General features: G+C 42.6%; 2 protein-coding genes and 1 pseudogene across 2 annotated transcripts; 2 read left to right on the top strand and 1 right to left on the bottom strand.

Annotated features, from left to right (window-relative positions):
• Positions 1 to 2,090: 2,090 nt before the first annotated feature.
• On the bottom strand, positions 2,091 to 2,658 carry LOC130878297 (interferon-induced transmembrane protein 2-like). The gene has a single exon (XM_057776188.1). It carries the CDS (start codon positions 2,638 to 2,640, stop codon positions 2,206 to 2,208), a length of 435 nt encoding a protein of 144 aa, XP_057632171.1. The 5' UTR covers positions 2,641 to 2,658; the 3' UTR covers positions 2,091 to 2,205.
• Positions 2,659 to 13,032: 10,374 nt separating this feature from the next.
• LOC130878584 (DNA fragmentation factor subunit alpha-like) lies at positions 13,033 to 14,703 on the top strand. The gene has a single exon (XM_057776614.1). It carries the CDS (start codon positions 13,433 to 13,435, stop codon positions 14,438 to 14,440), a length of 1,008 nt encoding a protein of 335 aa, XP_057632597.1. The 5' UTR covers positions 13,033 to 13,432; the 3' UTR covers positions 14,441 to 14,703.
• Positions 14,704 to 19,381: 4,678 nt separating this feature from the next.
• LOC130877855 (protein transport protein Sec61 subunit gamma-like) lies at positions 19,382 to 23,312 on the top strand (annotated as a pseudogene).
• Positions 23,313 to 23,990: the final 678 nt, after the last annotated feature.

Here is a 23,990-nt window from a genome sequence, read left to right as displayed (position 1 = left end):
CCATCATTCTCTTTTGAAGCAAGTTGGTTCTGTCAGAAGCTGATTTGTCTCATTGTCATAAAAAGTAATAGGTTATTAAACATATTAACTCTAATATTCTGTAGGTCTTTGAAATGTTTAAACACCATCTATCCATCTAACCTTAGAAATGCTTTATACCCACCCTCACCTTGGTTTATTGATATAGGATTTTAACCTATGAATGTAGCATCTTGCACAAACTCTCCTTCTCCCTTCTTAGAATTTAAAGCCTCCTAAATCAGCTTTTTTTAATTTTTATTTATCTATTTATTTTTGCCTGTTAATGCTGCCTAGGCATCATTCTAGGCTTTTATCTGCCTTATGACCCTGAAAAATTCTAGCTCTGAAATTTTGAAGTTACCAGAGACTTGCTTTTGTTTGTGTGTATATAAACTTGAAACTTTACAGCGTGGCAGAATAATAAAGAAACTGGCATGAAGAAGTACGGAGTAAGAGAGTTTGTTCATCTGCCCTCAGATAGTCAGAGGGAAAAAAATCCTTTTTGCTTCTTGTAGCATCTAATCTAGACCCGGAGAGGGTATTGAGTCTGGCCTGCAAAATCTTTCATTATCTGACATCCCCCCCCCCCCCCCCCCCGTTTTGAGACAGGGTCCGACAAGGAGTTCTGGATGACCTGGTACTCACTGTATAGACCAGGCTGCCCTTGAGCTCACAGAAATCCTCCTGTTTCTACCTACCAAGAACTGAAATTAAAGGCATGTTCCACAATACCTGTCCCTCAGCCTCCTTCTTGGCCTAAGTCAGTATCTACGTTAAGAAAAAAAGAGACCCAGGTTAATGAGTCCCATAAATATCAGTTTCTTTCTACACTCAAAGAATTGCGATGAACCTTCCATTCCAGAGCTTTCTTGAATTAAATAGAGAAAAAAAAAGAAAGCAGCTATAATAAAAATCATATTGGTTCATTCTCACATGTCCTTTCATTTGTTGAAATGGACTCTGGGAAGGAACACTGTACCAGGGTTTTTCTTTAGTGCTATCAGCCAGCTCCCAATTCATGACACAGAGACTTCTTATTAGTTATGAATGTTCAGTCTTGTCATATGCTTCTCCCACTATTCCTTATAACTTAACCTGTTTCTCTTCATCTGTGCTTTGTCTCAGGGCTTTTTACCTTTCTTTCCTTCTGTAAATCTTACTTTCACTGCTTCCATGTCTGGCTGGCTGGTGACTGCCTGGTTTCTGGCACAGGGCATGTTCCTTTCTTTCTCATCCTCCCTTTCTTCTCTCTCTCTATCCCAAACCTAGATTTCTCCTCCTATTTATTCTTTCTTCCCAGCAGCTCTGTCTATCCCTTTCTTGCCTAAATATTGACTATTCAGCTTTTTTATTAGACCAATCAGGTATCTTAGGCAGGGAAGGTGAATCAAATGTAACACACTTTACATTGTCAACAAAGGCAGCATAAACAAATGTAACACATTTTTACATAGCTAACGTGATATTCCACAACATTTCCCCCTTTTGTCTAAATAAAAAAGGAAGGGATTTAACTTTAACATAGTAAGACTATATATAATAAGAACAATTATCAAGTAAGAATTAAATTTACAATATCCAGTCCTTTGTATTTGCAACTTTAGAGAAAATTCTTCATTATTAAACCTATCTAGGTGAGTCCAAAGTTTTGTACCTAATTTACCTTTTATCATAACGCAAGAAAACCATCACTATTACTATCTAGTCTTCAATTGCATCAAAAGCCCCAGAAGAATACATTACCTGAGTAAACAGGAAGTACAGTGCAGGCCACTTCCAAAAATATAGAAATGACAGGCATCTGGCCTCCTAGACAGTCACCCAAGGTTCAACCATTGTAGATAAGATCACCTGCCAGCACACTCACCAGGACACCCCTAGACAAATGTCAGCCAATCAGGGGGTTTTGAACCTCAGAAACTCCTCACCCCACCTTTACTACTATAAAAACCAACTCTAACTGAGCTTGGGGCTCTCCAATTATTCTGATATGTTAAACTTATTGGGAGACCGAGTTTGCAAACTTGCATAAAATAAATGCTCTTTGCTTTTTTTTTTTTTTCCGTCATGTGCACTTTATTGAATCCACTGTGGACAGATGCAGGAAGGTAACATTTGCCTACGCGTAGGGTAAAGGAAGGGTCACGGGACGGGCAGCTGTGGACTGTGGCGCGCGGGGCAGGACTAGAATCCAGAATGCGGCATTCTCTGTGAAAAGGCTTGAAAGACAGCCACAGAGGTGGTGGAGACAATAATGATGCAGATAATAACCATTAGGATGCTGAAGATCAGGGAGCTGATATTCAGGCACTTGGCAGTGGAGGCGTAGGCCTGGGCTCCAATCATATCACCCACCATCTTCCTGTCCCTGGACTTCACAGAGTAGGCATAGGCAATGAAACCCAGGCAACAGACGTTCAAGAAGAGTGCATTGAACAGGGACCAGACCACATGGTCAGGCACAGAGACCTCTCTGGGCATGTTGATCACGGTGGTTCTCACCACAGCTGAGTTGTGGGATTCCCCCAGCTCAGTTACCCCATACTCCTCTTTGATTGTCTCATAGCTTGGGGGAAGTCCGGCATTGGTGCTCAAGAAGGCTTGGGAATTATGGCTCATGGTACTGACTCGAACAATCTCCCCTGCTCTTTGCTTTTATATACGCAACTCAGTCTCCTTGTTGGCTTTTGGGGGACTTTGCAGATCTGGGCATAACATAAACATATATACAGTATATTATAACAAAAATAACCTTCAATTTTCTATAAACATGCAAAAATTCTTTAAATAAAGGTAGAGACATACATACAGTATATTATAACAAAAATAACCTTAATATTAATATACAAAAAATCCCTTAAATAAGAGTAGAAGCATATATATATAGTATGTTATAACAAAAATAACTTTAAACTTGTATGAATTTACCAAAATCCATACCAATGTAAAATATTTGAGGTTAATAATTATCTTTTTATCCTATATTACTATATCATCTTTAAATGATGACAAACATCTTTAACCCACCAAGTGACCAAAAATCACCCATACCACCTCTGGGGAATGTAGGTGTTATGTTCTCTAGACTGCTTCCTGTTGTCTGTGGGTGATGACATCTTTAGAAAACCCTAAAATAATTGAGATAATAGTCAAGTGCTGGAAAAACTAATTATAACATTTGTTATCCAATATCTGTGAAATGGGAAAGCACAAGGTTTATCTGAAACCTGAGTTAGAATAGTCTATGAGGCTGGACCATCTCCATCAGCATCCTTGAAGATGTTCTGGATGCAGAACTGAGAAAACTGCAGCAGAACCACTCTGAGAGGCTGGACCACCTAGGCCACCCATTTTCATTGGTGTCTGCTCCCCTTGCTTTGAAAACACACAAACTTTCATAGGTAACATAGTAATCTGCATTAACACATGTGTGGACTGGGCACTGTACATAATCCAGCCAAAGACAATTTCTTTTTGATTTAAGTTTGAACAGGTAAAATATACATCACATGTCTTGTAGTTTTTCTAGGTTTATTTCTTTATGTCTGTAGCCAGGATTTTCAGGGAGTCTCCCCCAATCAAAGCTAGTATCTATCAGTCTTGAATGAATACACAGCCTTTTGTGAAAATTTGGGTCCCACATTGTAATACAAATGCACTAGGCTTTTTCTCTTGGGCCACCAGCCAGCTCCCAAGTCATGAAACAAAAGCATAATCTTTTCCCCAACACAGTACATTTTCTGACTTCCAATTTAAAGTTAATCCGTCCCTAAAGTATCTAGCCTGATTTAATTCAGCAGTTGCTTTTACAATCACAGGTCTCTCAGCAGCTGTCATTCACTCGGCAGCATTCAGAAGAATTCAAAGCCAACACAATACCGTACAGGATCCAGATGCCCTGTGTATTTTTCATCTTCATGTGGCTTATTATTTTTATATTACTTTACTCTTTCTTTGAAGACTTTATTGTTTTTAAACTACTTTTCTATGACTGTCTAAAATGTATATAAATGTATATAGATTTAAGAAATAAAAGAAAAAACCCTTTCTTTTATTTCTTAAATCTATATACATTTTTAAACACACTGGAACCTGTTTAGATGTTTTTTCCATCTGAACCTAATTTACTAAGTGTCTGCAACTGTGCACTTGCAGCATTCTCTGATGCATGAGCCAAACTTTAGACTGCTAAACCACTTTGCATTGGCAGTATTGGCAGCTGACTCCACCCAGCCGGGGTCCACGAAAGCCAAGCTTTATTCCCCGAACCTCGCAAGAGCTATCTTCAGCTGAGAACTGTGTCTAACTGCCACAGCTCTAGGAAGCTGGTGCCCTGCACTGTGGCACGTGTTTTTACTTACTTTTTGTTTCTATTTAACGTACTGATTTTTTTTCAGCTATCTCAGGCCTTATGTGGAAATATGGGCCCCACATTGGAATACCAAATGTACCAGGCTTTTTCTTTGGGGCCACCAGCCACCTCCCAAATCATGAGAGAGAGACTTCTTATCAGTTATGAAATCTTAGCCTTATCTTATGCTAGTCCCACTAGCTCTTATAACTTAACCCATTTCTCTTTATGTTTTGCTTCCAAGCTTTTTCCTTTCTTTCTTTCTGTATATTTTACTTTCACTGCTTCTCATGACTGGCTAGCTGACTGGTGGCTGCCTGACTTCTGGCCCAGGGCATGTCCCTCTCTTTCTCCCTAGTTCTCCCCTTCTTTTTTTCTCTTTCCCCCAAGCCTGTATTTCTCCTATTTATCCTCTGTTCACTAGCCCTGCCTATCCCTCTCCCACATAGTTATAGGCTGTTCAGCTTTTTATTAGACCAATTAGGTGCCTTACCCAGGCAAAACAAAAAGAATGTAACACATCTTTACATTGTTAACAAAGGTGCTAGAAACAAATGTAACACGCCTTCACACAGTTAAACATAAATGTAACACATCTTTACAAAGTTAAAGTGATATTCCACAACAGAAGACAACTTCCTTGTCCCAGGCTCCTGAATGTTTATTTGAAATTTCCTCTATAACTCCTTGTCCTGAGACAAAGTGACACCCTCATTCTGTGACAGGGAGAAAGGGAACAGCAGACAGCTAAGGATATTAGAAACATTGCACCCGTTTCCAACAGAAGTAACTGTTGTCTGCCCCATGCTATTGAAAATGTCTATGGCAGGAATGAGAAACATCTGCAGAGAACTGGGCTCTGACTGGGGACTTTCAATCAGGAGTCCTAGTCATTTCTGCCATACAAGCATGAGGACCTGAGTTTGAGTCCCAGAAACTACACACATGCACACACACACACAAACACACAATAGATTTGGTGGTATATAATTGCAATCTAACTGGCATGTCAACCTTGCAGAATAGGGGAACTCCAGACCAGTCAGAGACCCTGACTGAAAAAAACAAGGGCTTCTGAAGACAACACTTGAGGTTAACCTCTGGTGTACACACACACATTCACCCACACAAACACACACAAAGCTTCGGAGGCCAAGGAATACCTTTGTAGAGCCATGTAAAAAGCATCTCAAGATGTTACTGCCCTGTGGGCTACAGTAAAGAAAACTTTCCTTATAAAACAGGAGAGAGATTCTTATTGTTGATTGGACCATGTCCCAGAGACAGGTCTCAGCACAGAAACCAATGCATAGAAAATGGTCCTATGGTGAAATCGGGGAGCACATTGACCCAACAGGTCCATGAGGTGCTGAGCATCCATCTGTATCTCACCACTACACTACAGTGACCACTACCTAAACCATAGGAAAGATAGTAAAGCTTGTGACTGAAGTAGAAGCAACAACAACAGCAAAAACTCCCTGTAAGTCATTTAGGAAGTGAATCAAGAGAATGGCATTTAAAGAGCTGAATTCTGACGCGACTATTCCTTCCACTAGATCCCACGGGTCTCCTGCTCTACATATCTCTCTCCCAGCAAGACTTGAATTTTTCTTTTCTTTTCTTTTCCTTAGCAAGAATGCACGGACAGGGTAGCTTTCACAGACCCCTCCAGCTTAAGGGTTCTAGCCCTCATGAACAGTAAGCAAGAAATTCACTAGGATCTCTTCTTCACTGCCTCTGCTGAAATTTTAAACTTGTTAAGAATCATTTTGTAGAATTTCTCTCCCTACATTCTATTTCTGGATTGTTGTCCGAGGACATTGTCTCCTGAGCTGGTGGGAAAGAGAGAGAGGAAGTTGGGAGATATAACAATCTTCTGTGGACTCACAAATGGGTTTCTGTGCATGAAGCTATTAAGGACTAACTAAACATACCTCATTAGAAATTCATTAGCATGTCCTCGCAAGAGTAATTGACTGTGGTTAACCATAAACTGGCCCCATTTCCCCTTTCACGTGACCCTTATTTTTCACAGAGGGTTTCTCTGTAAGAATTTGATTCCCTTTATTTTGCTATTTCAAGAGGAAAACAGATGAAGCACCATGCCCTGTGATGTGGGTCATGCCATGCCAGAAATGGAGCATGTCCTCCCCAATGTTAGGAGTTACTGAATAGCAAATCATTCACAAATTACATCAGTCATCTTGGCTGTGGTTTTCCAAGCAGTCCCAGTGCTCCTTATAAATAAACATGGGTTCTAATCTTTCAAAATAAAAATACCTGTTTGGGTAAGTGTATGCACATGAGTTCAGTGTTAAGGACATCCAGGAAAAGACGTCAGATCTCCTGGAACTGGACTTACATGTGGCAGCGAGCTGACCTAGTGGGTTCCAGAGACTGGACTCAAGTCTTCCGGAAGAACAGCAAGTGCTCTTAACCATGGAGCTGCATATGAAAGCTGTTAAGGGTTAAATATGTCTCCCTAGATAAATTCATAATAGAGGGTATAGAGGTGAGATACAGGACCATGGATACCAGAAAGCAGGCCATAAAGATAAGAGGACCATGGAGGCAAGGTGCAGCAACAGATAGGGACATCTCTCCAGATCGCTTGTACTCCAGTATTCACTGCTAATGCTAACTCTCACAGCATATATTATACAACACACAGTAACTGTATCTACAGATAGATGACAGGTAGAAGATAGATAGATAGATAGATAGATAGATAGATAGATAGATAGATAGATAGATAGATAGATGATAGATGACAGATAAATAGATAGATGATAGACAGATAGATGATAGATAATAGGTAGATAGATAGATAGATAGATAGATAGATAGATAGATAGATAGATGATAGATAAAGACAGACAGAGAGATAAATAGATAATAGATAGACACAGACAGATGATAGATAGAAGATAGATAGATAGATAGATAGATAGATAGATAGATAGATAGATAGATAGATAGAGATAGAAATGTCAAGAGCTCCTGCAATAGTGAGATGTTAAGAAACACAGTTGAAGGGCGGCCGGAAACACACAGGACAGACTGTGGGACCATGGAGTTCAACCAGGCCTCTGAGGTGGCTTGAGATACCAAGGCAAGATCCAGGATCATGGAGACCACAAGGTGAAGTGCAAGGTCAGAAACATAGTGCCAGGTCTGACCTGACAAATAAATGGATGCACAAAGAATATTGAGTAGGCTACGTCTGCAATGGGGACTGAGCTAAGAATAAGTCCTGGGGGTAGCCTAGAGTCCACTGTTCCTCAGTTTCTTGATGCACACATCTAGTGCTCACATGGAGAGTTGTTGGGAACTATTGCCGTCTCATCTTTCCTCTGTTCATTCTCTCTCCTTTTGAACGTGAAATCCTAGTGTTAGCCCCTAACTGCTAAAGAACGAGTCGAGGAAACAGCTGCAGGTTTCAAGGACATCTCTTTTCCAGTGGGCATTTGCTATCAACACTGAACCCAGGCGGTTTTTAAATTCTCTATTCTTCTTGGATGGAACTGCTTTGCCTTGTCAGTATATTTGCAAGAGTGAAAACTTTTAGGCAAGGAGAAATACTGCCCTCTACAGGACATAGGAATGTCTTTTCTCTTTTTTCTTTATTTTCTTTTGGTTTTTGGAGACAGGGTTTCTCTGTAGCTTTAGAGTCTGTCCTGGAATTAGCTCTTGTAGACCAGGCTGGTCTCGAACTTACAGAGATCCGCCTGCCTCTGCCTCCAGAGTGCTGAGATTAAAGGCATATGCCACCACTGCCTGGTTGAATTAATGTCTTCTAAGTGATCACTCCCAAGCACAACACATTCATTTTGTTCTCTTTCTTCTTTTATTTTAATTCATAGTCAATTATCTTTCTAGTAGGGCATGTGCGTGCGCGCGCGTGTTTGTGTGTGTGTGTGTATGTGTGTTTGTGTGTGTGTGTGTGTGAATGTGTGTATGTGGAGGCCAGAGGTACTCCTTGGGTACTGTTTCACCTCGGGTGACATTCATCTTGTTTGTTTGTTTGTTTGTTTGTTTGTTTACTTCTTTAGTACTTATTTAGTTTTATGTGTGCCTGGGTGTATATCTGCGTATCACATGTGCTCAGGAGCCCATTGAGGCCAGAAGACAGATCAGATCCAGATACTTGGAACTAGAGTTGTCAATGGTAATGAGTCGCCGTACGAGCGCTGGGAATCATAACTGATTCCTCTGCAAGAGCAATGAATGTCAGAATAGCCAAGTCATCTCTCTCTCCACCTTCCTTTGCTTTATTCTTTTAAGAAAGAGAGTCGCCTCCCCTCTCCCCTCTGGCCAGGAACTCACTAAGCAAGCTAGACTCGCTGACACTTGGGTCCCAGGGACCCACCTGTCTCTGCCTGGGCAACGCTGAGCGCACTTCCTCTAGGGTAAGGAAAGAGGAGACTGTGTCAAGACTCACCACTTCTGTTCATTGTGTCACTAAAGATGCTACCCAAGCACTTAGGAACTAAGTAAATAAAAGGCAAAATGCTGGAAAGGAAGAACTCAAATTATCCCTTTTTGGGTTTTGTTTGTCAAATTGGTTCTATCCTTTTCCAGAGTGCTGAATTTCCCTTTCAATTGGTCATTATCAGTCTGTAAAGACTGTATCATTTCTAAAAGTGCCTCATTCTTGGCCCTATTATTAACAATGTTTTTAAGGAGAAAATATGAAGGACAAAGCTAATCCCCAGAGTCAAATAGAGGAATGTAGGAGGGAAATCACATAAACCATGCATAATGTCATACATGGTATAAGCAAAAAAAGCTATTGAATGCTTGTATTGTTAAACTGTCCATCATCTTGCCCTTTTAATTATAAATTTATAATTTATATTTAAAATTATAAATCTTAACCTGTGGTTGAGTTGGAGTTGGAGTAGGTGCAATAACTGTTACCTGCCAGTAGGTGTCGTGACACACTTGTGGACACGTGGCTGGCTTGAACCTGATTTTAGCATTAAATACTGAAAGATGGTATCTCAAAGTTGTTTTGATTTGCATTTCCCTGATCGCTAAGGAGGTTGAACAAGACCTTAAGTGTCTTTTGGCCATTTGAACTTCGTCTCATGAGAATTCTCTTTTCATTTCAGTACCCCATTTTTTAATTGGGTTAATTAGAATTTTCATGTTCAGTTTCTTGAGTTCTTTATATATTTTGGAGATCAGACCTTTGTCTGATGTGGGGTGGTGAATATCTTCTATGCTCAAATTAAAAACAGTTATTCAGTATAAATCACAGACTGTGCGCTCTGCAGAGGTCCCTGACTGGTCAGCAGCCGCACAAGCACAAGAATAGCAAGGCAGCAATGCCAGAGACACCTGGAGAAGCCTATGTCCCACCTGAGTTTCTGTGGCATGGGAAAGCTGTATCCAGAAGCCAGCCATGCAGTTGCCAGTGGCCAAGGAGTGGCTCCAAGACATGACTGCAGCTAGTGGCTACTCAGGATCACCATGTGGGAATCCTATACCCATAATGCACCACGTGGGGCCTGACAGCAGCTGGCTATAGCCACTGGAGATCCGAGCCCCATGTTGAAGTTGGAGCACCAACTGCTGAAGTTAGCTAAATTTAGGAAATAACCAGGCTAGCTAAAAGATAAAACAATTTTATTTTTATTTATTATAAGGGGAAAACTCATGAAACAGGAACAAGAAGTCCAAGCTCAGCATGGGAACCACAGAGAGAGCACACCTGGGCCATGCACAGTTTTTTCCTGGGTTCCAGAAAGCCACACCCTAACTTGGTCCCACCTCTTAAAGATAATTGGTTGACAAATGCTCTCCAACTGTTGTGAGGAGCGGCCTGCGGGCTGCTTCCCGCCACCCGGCTAGCTTTACCCGAAATAATTACACGGAAACTGTATTCTTTTAAACACTGCCTGGCCCATTAGTTTTAGCCTATTATTGGCTAGCTCTTACATATTGATCTAACCCATTTTTAATATTCTTTGTAGCACCATGAGCTGGCTTACCAGGAAAGATCTTAACATGCATCTGTCTGGAGTGGGAGAATCAGAATCATGGTGACTGCCTGACTTGGCTTCTTTCTCCCAGCATTCTGTTCTGTCTACTCCACCCACCTAAGGGTTGGCCTATCAAATGGGCCTAGGCAGTTTCTTTATTAATTAACCAATGAAAGCAACAGATTAGAAAGAAATCACTCCCACATCACCCATCATTTACATTGTTTAAATAAAAAATAAATAAAAATTAAAAAAATAAAAATAAAAAAACCTTCTGGCCAGGCATAGTAGTCCAAGCCTTTAATACCATCCATGGGGAGAGAAGCAGTTGGATCTCTGTGAGCTCATGGCCAGCTGTCTGCTTAGTGAGTTCCAGGACAGCTAAATCTACACAGAGAACCTTATCTGAGTTAGCTACTTATTTCATATAGCAAGAATATACAAAGCTGGGCAGTGGTGGTACACGCCTTTAATCCCGGCTCTCGGAAGGCAGAGGCAGGCAAATCTCTGTGAGTTCGAGGCCAGCCTGGTCTACAAGAGCTAGATCCAGTATAGGCTCCAAAAACTGCAGAGAAACCTTGTCTCAAAAAACGAAGAAACAAAACCCCTCAATAATGAAAAATTAGTTCAGATGGACAAGATGGCCGAGCAGGTACAGGATCTTGACATCATCAAGCTTGATGACTTCAGCTGTCTCCAGAACACATGTGAAAGAAGGAGAGAACCAACTCCTGCAAGTTGTCCTCTGACCTCCACACATGTGCTGTGGCATGTGCACAAGCACACATACAAGAACACAAATTAGATAAACAAATGTAAACAATTTCAAACCAAGAAATATAACCAAAGTCAGAGAGCAGACTGGAGTGAGCTTGGGGGAGTGAGAGGGTGGAGATGGAGGAAGGGCGGATATAGGAGCAGGGAAGAAGATATCTACATTAAGGGAGCCATTTTAGGGTTGGCAAGAGACTTGGCTCTAGAGGGGATCCCAGGTGTCCACGGGGATGTTCCCAGATAGGTCCTTGGGCAGCAGAACAGAGGGTGCCTGAACTGGCCTTGCCCCACTATCACACTGATGTTTATCTCAAATATCACCATAGAATCTTTGTCCGGCTACAGATGGAGATAGAGACAGAGACCCTCATCAGAGCAACGGACTGAGCTCCCAAGGTCCAGTTGAAGAGCAAAAGGAGGGAGAAGATGAGCAAGGAAGTCTGGACCGCGAGGGGTGCATCCACCCATTGAGACAGTGTGCCTGAGCTAATGGGAGCTCACCAAATCCAGCTGGACCAGGACTGAATGAGCAAGCAATCAAACCGGACTCTCTGAAAGTGGCTGACAATGGGGGCTGACTGAGAAGCCAATGACAATGATGATGGCACTGGAACTTGTTTCTACTGCATGTACTGGCTTTTTGGAACCCTAGTCTATTTGGATGCAAAGCTTCCTAGGCCTGGATGTAGTGGGGAGGGCCTTGGACTTCCCACAGGGCAGGTTTCTCTGCCCTCTCTTAAGGAGGGAGGGAAAGGGAGGAGGGTGAGTGGGGGAACAGGAGGGGAATGGGAGGAGGGGAGGAAGTGTAAATTTTTGAATGGAAAAAAAAAAAACAATCAATCAATACATGAAAAAGTGTTCAGTACCTGAAGCTGTATTAGTTCCTGTGCTGAAATGCCTGGCAGGAACACCTCACAGAAGGGAAATTTCACACTAGATCATAGATTCAAAAGAATCCATCCACATAGCAAGGAGGTGGAATGGTAGGCCAAAGCAGTTCATCTGGCTGGCCGCATAATTTTGTTATACAAGATAGAAAACTCTTTGTGGCCATTTTTTAATTAGTGATTGATGGGGGAGAGTTTAGCCTATTATAGGTAGTACTATCCCTGGGCTGGTGGTCCTGGGTTCTATAAGAAATCAGGCTGAGCAAGCCATGGGCAGCAGGCCAGTAGGCAGCACCTACCCATGGCCTCTGCATCAGCTCCTGCCTTCAAGTTCCTGCTCTGTTGGGAAGGGGAGCAGAATAAAAACAGCTTTCTCTTTTCTTTCTCTCATTATCTCGGAGCCCTGAGCTCATGAAATGGCATTACCGATATGGTTATTGATTATCCTCCCCTTAGTTATCCCCTTTTGATTTTCTCTCTCTCTGGAAATGCTCATACAGACACAGTGGCTGCCTTGCCAATCCCCAAGGTGATCCTGAATCCAGTCGCAGTGATAACGAGGACTAACCATCACGCTGGACATGTAGGGAATGCAAGCCAAGACCACAGGAAGATTCTGTCTCACCCCAGTTATAAGTAAAGGATAGATTCTGGTAGTGATGTGGAGAAATGGAACCCTTGCAGCCTGATTATGGGGACAGAAATCACTGTAGCTACTGTGGGAAACTAAACGCTAAAATTAGAACTATCATTTTATCTAGCTATCTAACCCCTCAGTATATCTCTGAAAGAAATACATTCATAATATTAAAAGGATACCCATTTGTTCATATTTATTTTGACCCTATTTAATACTAACCAAGATTTGTAATTAGTTGAAGTGCTTTGTCAACAATTAAGTTTAGTTTATCCATAATGAATAAGTATTCAGTCAAAAAGGAGAATGAAGTCCTGTCATTTGTAATAAAACTGATAAGGCTGGGAGACATCACATTGAGAAAACTCACATATACAAAGGCATGTGTCACTTGTTTTCTCTCACATCGTGTAGTGCTGTGGAATGAGAAATGTCCCCTGTGGGCACACATGGTTGAACACTTGGTCCCCAGCTGGCTGGCGGTGCTGTTTGACCAGGTTGCAAAGGCTTTAGAAGGCGGAGTCTTGCCCACTTTCCTGAGCTGAATCCCTGACCCCAACTTCGAACCCAGAAACCACAGGACTCCGGAAGTGCCCTGAAACGCACGCGATTAGCCAGCACTACATCTCCCGGCGTGCCTTGCTCTCAAGTCACTTGCTGTGGCGAGAACTACGTCTCCGGACAGGCCACGGGAGGAGGGGTGCCCGAGACCTGGAAAGCGGCTCTGAACTGCCCGCGATTTCCCAGTCTATCAGGTTGCACTTTGAGGAGGATGGCGCTGTCGCGGGGAGCCAGCAACCCGGACCCGGACTCGGACCCGGACGATATCCGGCCTCTCAAGCCGTGTCTGCTGCGCCGCAACCACAACCGCGATCAGCATGGCGTGGCAGCCTCCTGCCTCGAGGAGCTGAGGCGCAAAGCTTGCAAAGTACTGGCCATTGATGAGTCCCTGACACCAGTCACCCTGGTCCTGGCAGAGGACGGTACAATAGTGGACGATGACGACTACTTCCTTTGTCTCCCTTCCAATACCAAGTTTGTGGCATTGGCCTGTAATGAGAAGTGGACGTATAACAATTCGGATGGAGGAACAGCCTGGGTTTCCCAAGAGTCCTTTGATGCCGACGAAACAGACAGCAGAGCCGGGGTGAAGTGGAAGAATGTGGCCAGGCTGCTGAAAGAGGACCTGTCCAGCATCATCCTGCTCTCAGAAGAGGACCTCCAAGTGCTCATTGACATCCCGTGTTCAGAACTGGCTCAGGAGCTTTGCCAAAGCTGTGCCACTGTCCAAATGCTCCAGAACACGCTCCAGCGAGTGCTTGACCAAAGAGAGGAGGCCCGCCAGTCCAAGCAGCTCCTAGAACTGTATCTCCGGGCCTTGGAGAAGGAGGGCGCCATCTTCTCCAACCAGGAAGAGCCCAAAGCCGCCCTCGGTGGAGACGTGGATGCGGTGGACACGGGCATCAGCAAAGAGATGGTTTCCGAAGTGGCACTTACAAGCCAGATCCTCACTGTGCTGAAGGAGAAGCCTGCCCCAGAGCTGTGCTTATCTAATCAGGATTTGGAGCTGGTCTCCAAGGAGGACCCCAGAGCCCTGGCTGTTGCCTTGAGCGGGGACATAAAGAAAGCAGAGACAGTCCAGCGGGCCTGCAGAGCGGAGCTCGCCCTGCGCCTGCAGCAAGTGCACAGCTTGCATTCTCTCAGGAATGTCTCGGTGAGGAGGGATCCACTGCCTGAGGAACAGCAGAGCCCCAAACGCGCCAGACAAGACCCCAAGTAGCTCCACCGGAAGCACGCTTTGCTGAGGAAGCCCTTGGTTTTGTTAGCAGTGAACAACCTCCCTTCCCACAGTACTGCCTCAGCGCCGCTCTACCTCCTGCATTCCAGGATGCTGTTGTAGCAGAGGTGGCCACGCCCTCCAGAAAGGCCGCTCCGGTCCACACGTGTCCTTCTACGTAGGGGAAGCCCCCCAGCCAATCACCTTGCTTGTAGGGCGTGGTCCCCTGAGGATATTTCTTACTAATAAATATTCCTGGTGTGCTCCCCGCCTTCCCTTCTGTTTTCCTGTTCTCCGCGGGAACCTCGGTTCTGTAAGTCTTTTAATTATTAAAGCCTAATATTATATTATTAAAAAAAAAGAAGGCGGAGTCTTGAGGGAGGAAGCAAGTCACTAGGGGCGGGGCCTGAGACTTTGTAGTCCAGTCCACTTCCTGTTCACCCTTGGCTTCTTGAGTGTGGAAGCAATATGACCAGGCAGGCTCCTGTTCCTGTCACTGTGCCTCCCCTGCCAGATGTCACACCTTCTGCCACACCGGACTGTACCCTCTGGAGTTATGAACCCGAGCACACCCTTTCTCCTTGAAACTGCTTTCGTCAAGATATTGATATCAGAACAGCTACAGGAAAATAAACTAAAACATGTAGGTACTAAAATGTTTTTAAAAGAAGAGGGAAAGACCAGGAGAAGGAGAATAAAGAGGGAGGGGAAGAGAGACTAGAAGAGAAGCGGGCACACATAAGCAGTAAATGATAAATGAACAGATGGTGTGGTGAATTCCGTGAACCTGTAGGATTAATATATGTCAGTAATCAGAATCTTTTAAGAGCGGACAGCAATGGTCAGGAAACCCCACAGATAATTCCCATGATGAAAAAAGGGGTGTGAGGTGAAACAGTAAGATGCATGTTGGGAACTAGGGAAGGTCATTGCATTGAAAAAGGGTGGCAGGGCTTTGAGTACGTCATGCAGGAAAAAAAAATCAAGCAAACAAAGAAAAAGGACTGGAATCAAGTTCATAAAGAGATCTGAAGGCAAAGTTGCACAGTGTGATAGCTAACTTTTAAGCTTTTAATTAATTAGTAAGTGTGTGTGTGTGTGTGTGTGTGTGTGTGTGCAGGTGCACTCATGCCATAGCGTGCGTGTGGAGGAGGCTGTTCTCTCCTTGCACTAGGGGTTCCAGAGATAAACCAGATCCTTAGGTTGATGTGGTGAGCACTTTCAGCTGCCGACCCATCTCACGAATCCCAACGATTCACTTAACTAGAGATGCAAAGGAACTCGAATAAAATAATCCAACACTAGCTCCGAATACGGTATAATAAAGAGTTCTTTATTTAGGGGGGCTCTCACAGGCCTCTGTACAAACACAGGAACAGAATTCAGCATCCAGGTGTGAGAGCAGGGGCATGGCAGGGGGCGTGCCTTTGGTATCCAAGGCCACGCCCAACCTGGTCCAGCACCTCAAAGGCCATTGGCTGAAAGAGGTTCCCCCATCATAGAGATGCCAATAAGTGTGCCTGTGGGAGAATTTTATTGACATGTGGGATGGTAACTGAGGTAGAACGACCCCTCCTGGCTGAGGACAGCACTCTCCAGCAGGTAGGGATGGAGAAGTGGAAGAAGTTCGCCAGCATGTGAAGGCTCCTTTTTTTTTTTTTTTTTTTTCTGAAGGGGGCGTCTATGGCTGTTTCCATCACCAAGGGAAAACAAGCAAGCTCCAGCTTCTAAGGTCTCGACTTTCCCCGGGGTCTTCAGCATCACACTGGGCTTCATCATTGACCTCTTGCTCTGAGGTTTCCATCTTTATGAACTGGATTCTCTGTGCCTCTCTAGGGTGCAGACAGTCATTGTTGGACTACCCAGCCTCCAGTTCCACTAGCCTCCAATCTGATAAATCTCCTTTGCCCTGTGTCCTGTCTGCCAAGAATTGAGGAGCTCACAGCCTCCACCATGAGCCACTCCACCACCGTACTCCATTACCCAGGCTTGGGAGGCTATGGGGTGGGCTGAACCCTCTGAGACAGTGACCCAAAATAAAAGGAGGGATCCTTTCTTTCTCTTATCGGGCCACAGCAAAGAGGAAAGCAACGAACGCACACAGATTCACCAGCTTCAGATCAAAGAAAGACGGTGCATGTGTGCGGCCCGTGGGTGGATCAGTAATGAGCGGAGTCCTCCTTTCAGGCTTAATGAAGTGGTGCTGCAAACTAGCCATGAAATAGTACATTGCTTTTCCAAGTCCTATTCTTTAAAAACAAACAAAACAACAACAACAAAAAAAAAAACCTGTCTAACATAAGTCTTTAGTTTGTCTTATCCTTCATGCTCTGAAAATCAAATGGCTTGCTCTTCAGTAGCTTCATAACTGACACTGGGAAAACCCAATTGGCATGAAGCATTTTATTACAATGTGGTATTGCTTCAAAACGATAACACCGGGGGCCGGAAAGGTAACTCTGTTCTTATGTACCTGAGCTTGACGCTCAGCATCCATACCAGCTGGTTTACAACTGATCGCCTGTAACTCCAGTTCCAGACCCGATGCCTCCGGCCTCTGCAGACACCCGTACTCACATACACATACCCACAACACAGACATCTGCGAGTAAGTAAAAAAAAAAAAAAAAAAAAATCAAAAATTAAAAAAAAACAACCACCTGTAATCCTAGTTGCTGCTTACATTGCAGTCCACCAGGCAGTCCCACCAATTTCAGACCTGCTAGTACCCACATATACTTGAGTCGCTTCCTTTAGGCAACTCTCCGATTGGTTCTGTATCTCTGGAGATCCCTGAGTGATGTAACAAATCTTACTGAAATCAACTCGGGATGCCACAGACTCTCTTGGGCCCCACTTCCCTGCTTTCCTAGTTACAAAACTGAGCCAATCCCAGTCACCCAAAACAAAGAGGAGCCTACAGTAATCACATTAGACACACGGGGGCGCTCCTGTTCTATCCCAGTGAGCCATGCTTCCTGGCTATAAGACCGGATCCAGAGAAGGGTTTGCTGAGGTTTGCTGGGGTTTCCGAGGCTGGTCCCTGACTCAGCGATAAAAAAGCAGGCCAGCAACTCGCGGTTTAAACAAAGGAGATTGCCCAAGGCCAGTAGACACAAGCTTACAGTCTCTGTGGTCTAGAGGAGTAGCTGTTTAGATGCGGCTTTTATTGCATGGGCTAAAAGAAGTTTCACAAAATGCCCCAGTAAAGAGCGAAAACTTCTGGAGCCCGGAAAAGTAGGGGTGAGCTTGATGAGGATTGGCTATCCCCTTTCTCTTATTCGCTCTACAATAAAAGACAACTGTTCCTTGCTGTGCTTTCTTTCTTTCCACACTGTGGAGATTGCTCTAGAAGGCCTGAGACCACCGTAGCCTCAAGATGCAGCCTGTCGGTTTGCATGTTTTTGCACACCGGACGTGACTCACACTGCGCCCAGGACTTCTGCTGCCCACAATCCTGGACAGGATCTGTCTGTGCTTCTGTGCAACCACTTGGGCGGTCAGAACTGTACCCTGTCATTGAGCTGTGAACTTAGCCACGGGTCTCAAAACTTCTTAATTCACAGGTTTCTCTAAGTCTTGTGATTTCTGTAAGGAAAGTTTCAAATGCCTTCACTCTTTAAATTTCCTCTTTCGTATGACGAAACAGAACCAGATACACGGAGTAATGTCAACGTCGGAGTAAGAAGCCATGGCTCCTGAGATTGAGGGGATGGCTTAGTAAGTTAAATATTTGCTGCTTGATCACACAGACCTGAGTTTGGATCTCCAGCACTCACGTAAGCTGGGCGTTGTTTACAGGCGTGGGGGCCCTGGAAACCTGGTTCTTGGGGATGTGTTGAGATGGGGGTGCAGACTAGAGGGTCCCTGAATCTACCATCCAACCTGGTTAACAGTGGCTTTCAGGCTCAGTGGGAGACCCTGTTTCAAATAACAAGGGACACAGAGGCATATCTTGACACATCAGTCTGAGTGACCATCTTGGAAGGCCAGAGCCAAAGATCAGGGAGCACCAGGGCTAAACAGTGTCTTCAGGATATGAACGGGCAGCTGTACTCATGACGTCATAACAGCTGTGACTGCCTGCATGAGACCTTTATAAGGTTAATCCAATTAACATTCTAGCACTGAGGGGGAAAGGCTCATGAGGCCCACCCCTATTAACAGCTGATGGCTTCTGAGAGAGGAAGAACCAATCTTGATAGGTTGACTAAGTTCCAGTGGTTGGCCTATATCCGTGAGTGTATAAGCAGCACAAACTGTAATTGGTAGGCTTACAAAGAACCCAAGAAGCTGGGAGGAGTTAAGGGAAGGAGTGAGGAGTGACTATAGCCAAAACATTATATGCATGTAGGATTCTAAAAATTAATAAAGGTACTATATTTTTTAAAAGGTAGGATTAAAGGTTAAAACACATTCAATATCAACCACTGACCTGCAAGCACACTCATGCACACACACATACACATATAGTAAATTCTGTGGACTACTCCCCATTTTAATGACCTTGGAATGGCATGTCCTGTAGCCCCCTTAATCTCTGTCTGACACAGGGTTAGATTGTGAACCTGTATTAGTCACTTTACATTACAATAAGAAAACACACCCAGACTATGGTCTTTTAAAAGAGGTTTACTTATTGTAACACCAAAGGTTTAATGACACCTACATTGGCTCAGTTCTAGAGAAGGCCCTCTGGGCTACACGGTTGTCATTGTCATTGGTGAAAGACATTGACAGATGCATATATAGGAGTCATGACATCGTTTTCAAGCCAGAGAAAGGCTGGGAGGGTTCAGACTCAGATTTTTATCGTCATTCTTTCTTGAGAACTAATAATACATAAAAAAATTCCTAAATCTATAATTTGCCATTACATGAATGATATTTTGCTGACTCAAATGTAGATACTTTAGAAAGAATGCTTGAAGAAGTAAAGAAAATTTTCCCAGAATGGAAATTACAAATTGCTCCTGAGAAAAAACATAGAAAAAGATTCTGTCGATAACCTAGGTTATAAAATAGGTTTACAGAAAATCAGAGCACAAAAGTCCCAAATTAGGAGAGACCAATTATGGACTCTAAATGACTTTCAAAGATTGTTAGGCAATATTTCCAGTCTACAACCAGCTGTTGGAATAACACCTGATCTAATAGTTCATTTAAACAAAACCTTAGATGGTGACTAAGACTTAAATAGTCCCAGGGAATTAACAGCTAAAACAGAAAAGGAATTGATTGTCATTGAAAAAAATTACAGAAGGCACATGTGGATAGGGTGAATCCAAATCTTAATTGCATTCTAGCCATATTGCCTTCCAGAATTTCCCCTACAGGAATTTTAATGCAAAGGGAAGATATTATCTTAAAATTGATCTTTTTACCACATAAAGCAAGTAAAAAATTAAAAACTTATGTGGAAAAAGTCTCTGAATTGATTATAAAAGGAAAATTGAGACTTTGTCAACTAGCAGGTATGGACTCAGCAGAGATTATAGTGTCTTTTACTACTGATGAAATTAAAAAATTATGGGAAGACAATGACCTTTGGCAAAAAAGCTTATGCTATTTTTTTAGGAGAGATTAATAGCAATTATTCCCAAAAGTGATAAAATTAACCTCATAAACAAAACTACTTGGATCCTTTACCACATTGTACAAGACACACCAATAACTAGAGCCTAAACATTCTATACTGATGTAAATAAATCAGGAAAGGTGGGTTACAAATCAGAAGATATAAGTAAGGTGGAACAAAGTTCTTATAATTCTGTCCAAAAGGCAGAAATATATGCTATTCTCATGGTACTAGGTGATTGTAAAGAAAGAATTGACTTCATTATTCGTACAGGTTCAAGATTTAATCAGGGATAGGCTTTGTCCCATATACATAACAAATATCTGATCCCATACAGGTCTGCCAGGTCCTCTACCACAAGGTAATGCAGAAATTGGTTGATTATTGATTGGAAGTATGTTGAAGACCTCAGAATTTCATAAGAAACATGTCAATAGTAAAGGTTTAAAGAAAGAGTTTTCTATTGCATGGCAACAAGCTAAGGAGATGCTCTACTTGCTCTTTCTATAACCAAACACCGCTACCTGCAGGGACTAACCCAAAGGGTACTCAAAGGAATGAAATCTGGTAGATGGATGTGTTCCACTTACAGATTTTGGAAAATTAAAATATGTACATCACACCATTGACACTTATTCAGGTTTTCAATGGGCAACTGCTTTGAGCTCAGAAAAGGCTGATTCAGTAATCACACATTTATTAGAAGTTATGGCCATCATGGGTATACCTGCAAAAACAAAGACAAATAATGATCCAGCATATTTCTCTAAAAAAAAATGAAACTGTTTTTTGCTTATTATAATATAAAGCATACTAAAGGTATACCAAACAATCCTACAGGTCAGAAAGTTATAGAAAGATAAAATCAAAATATGAAGGATATGTTAAACAAACAGAAAGGGGTGGAAAATACCCCCAGAAATAGATTACATAATGCCTTATTGACCTTGAATCTTCTTAACGCTAATGAGAAAGTAACAACAGCAGCAGAGAAACAACGGATAATAGAAAAGTCTTCTGAATTAAATCAGCCAGTGTATTTCAAGGATGTGTTTACCTTACAATGGATATCAGGAGATATGCTACATTGGGGAAGGGGTTTCGCTCTTGTTTCCACAGGAAAAGAAAAGTTATGGATACCATCAAAATTAATAAAAATTCAGTTTGAAAAAGAGAAATCTCTTGAGAAAGGGAAATGACAGCTCAACCAAAGAGGTGACAAACAATCAGATGGTAAGGAATCCTCATAAGGGTTGGGGCAGGTTTCTGTTCTTGTCTTTGTAGAAAAATACTCATCTTCAAAAAGTCAAGAGACCCTGGACATCTAGATGCCTAAGGAGGAAAAGATAATGGGATCACCAAGCAAAGAGAATTATGACTTAGGAGGACAGGTCATCTGAGGGTAAGAATCTCTAAACATAAACTAGAATAATAGTCACGACTCACTTAAAAATTAAAGCTAGCTTTGGAGTTGGACAACAGCTCTGTACTTCTCTAAATCCAACCATGTTGTTAAAACAAAAATTCAGAGTTTCTGTCTCATGTCAGGAGCCATAGTATGGGACAGAAAGAAGAAAGAATTTACAAAAATTTTTACTTTTCTTCATACATATTTTTGTCTCTATTATACCTTTCATTGAATAAATAATATTTAAGCTTTCCACAATGAATTATGAGTTTCAGGGTGTGGCCCCACCAGGAAGGAGACAACACCTAGGTTAGGCAAGACCCCCAAGATCACAGACCCCAGAATGTCTCTTGCTTCTGCTGTGCCCTTCACATATTTGCTATTGCTATCCTTTTCTGGCATGGCTGAATTGGGTGTGGGTCCCCATTGCCTGTAAAGTAATGTGTTTATCCCATGGGAACATCCCATTCTACTGGGCATTTTTACCTGTGAGTTATTATGAAAATGACTTTATTCCTAAGCTGTACCATCTAACTGATAATAATGTTAGCTCATACAGCACTTTGATGAAGAAAAATATATACAAGGAGATATATATATTATATTATATAGTATACTATATATATATATAGTATATGTTTTACAGCTAAGGCCTGCGAGTTTCATCTAGGAACTGTTTTAAATCACGGCCTAGGTTAATAAATAGGAGGACAATTGAATTCTCCATGAGCCAGACTGGTCCTAATTCTCTTAATGCTTAAAAGATATTAACTCCGAGTCCTCTCCTAAGCTATGTGTCTTTGCCTCCTCAAGCCACCGTCTCGCAATCAGTCATGGAGCAGGTAATGCAGTTTGTTGAGCCAAGTCGGCAGTTCGTAAAGGACTCAATTCGGCTGGTTAAAAGATGCACCAAGCCCGACAGAAAAGAATTCCAGAAGCCACAGCCATAGGATTTGCTATCATGGGATTCATTGGCTTCTTTGTGAAACTGATCCATATCCCTATTAATAACATTATTGTGGGTGGCTGAATGCGTTCTCTTCGCGGGAACTAGGAGCAAATGAGGGTGTGAGAAGCTTATGAAGTAAAAAGTTGCCTGTATACTTTGTGTTTTTCTTTCCTTTTTCCCTCCCCAAGAGGTTTTGTATTTCTAAACTAAAATAATTTCAAAATAAACATTTTTCCCATGACAAATAAAAAAGATATTAACTCCTTGTACCCATTCCTGCCCTCAATTTCCTGATACAAGAAACTAGCGACAGATGGATATATACTCTAAAGATCTAAACTACAGCAGACTGGTTGTCTTTTATGTACAAAAGTCTAGGTTTGTGATTTCTTTAGGATTCCTAGTAAGATTAACTTCCTAGATAGTCCGTAGAAGGTTGATACTTTCGTGGTAGCCCAGTGTGCAGCCTGCCAGCAAGGGAGTTGGTTATGAAGAGATGCTTCCTGTCTGCTCATGTTCTATTAATCTACAATAATTACATAGACAGAAGTGTATATGGGATATTGGGATGACTCCATTTTTTTCATGCAAAGGAAATGAAAAACATGTACTTGTACTACGTAGGAATTTAGCAAAATCATTGTATAGAATAGAAATTAGAATGGCCAGATGTTTTTAGAAGGACCTTGACCACTGAAGAATCCTTGTGGAAAACAACGATGGCCTTGTTGAGGAGGGCTTGCAGCCTACCATGACTTTGGTCACAAGACACCTCAGGCACACCTGGGCTCTTGTATTACTGTGTATTGCACACGATCCATAATGAAGGACTAGAGTCATGGAGGCTTGTGATGCTCCCGTTCAGTAAGACATGAAACTTAAGGATGGGAACCTTGGTATAAGGAAACACTTTATGTAACCATCTATAAATATGCTTTTGTATGACTGTTAACCCCTCTAAGCCAAAAAAGCCAAGCCAGTCTATCAGAAGAGGCTGCTGAATAAAAAAGGAAAGCACCAAGAGAGTGTGTAAATGTCTGTTCCCTAACGCCCCTCAAACAGAAAAGGTCTTAGCTTGCGCCGATGCCAGGGATTCCTTTCAGAGCCCCGTGCTGCTGGAGGCTGACCCCCTAGACAACAGTGAATGGTTTTTCTCTGAGCTATGCCTGCTCCGTGGCAAACCAGCTTGTTCTATGACTAGAATGGTTGAGCACAGCTATCCCTCGACCCCCAGAACATTGTCCACAGGTTAAATCTTATTATAAAAGACAAAATGCTTATCTTAACCATGAGAAACTGCCTGCATTATCTGTTGCTGTGTATCAAATTACTCTACCATTTAGCCATTGGAAAGAGTGTGTTTATTATCTCACAGATTTGAAGGTTGAGGAATGCGGGAATAGCTTAGCTAGGTGCCTCTGACTCAGGGCTTCTCAGGAGGCCCAAGCTGTCAGCCACAGTGCCTGTCATCAAGTCTGATCTGTTTCTGAACTCATTCACATGGCCCTGGCAGGAGGCATTAGTCCCTGTCACTTGAACCTCTCCATAGTTTGTTCACAATTTGGCAATTACTTCATGCTATATATTCTGCCTTAATCTGTCAAAATACAGAAGACAG

The sequence above is a fragment of the Chionomys nivalis genome, chromosome 7 (assembly GCF_950005125.1).
Source record: "Chionomys nivalis chromosome 7, mChiNiv1.1, whole genome shotgun sequence".
Classification (NCBI taxonomy): domain Eukaryota; kingdom Metazoa; phylum Chordata; class Mammalia; order Rodentia; family Cricetidae; genus Chionomys; species Chionomys nivalis.
The sequence above is the reverse complement of the archived record's forward strand: the minus strand, read 5'-3'. Positions and strand labels throughout refer to the sequence as shown.

What these genes read in the sequence shown, in the direction of transcription:
- LOC130878297 (XM_057776188.1), bottom strand. Translation starts at nt 2,640, where the DNA reads ATGAGCCATAATTCCCAAGCCTTCTTGAGCACCAATGCCGGACTTCCC.
- LOC130878584 (XM_057776614.1), top strand. Translation starts at nt 13,433, where the DNA reads ATGGCGCTGTCGCGGGGAGCCAGCAACCCGGACCCGGACTCGGACCCG.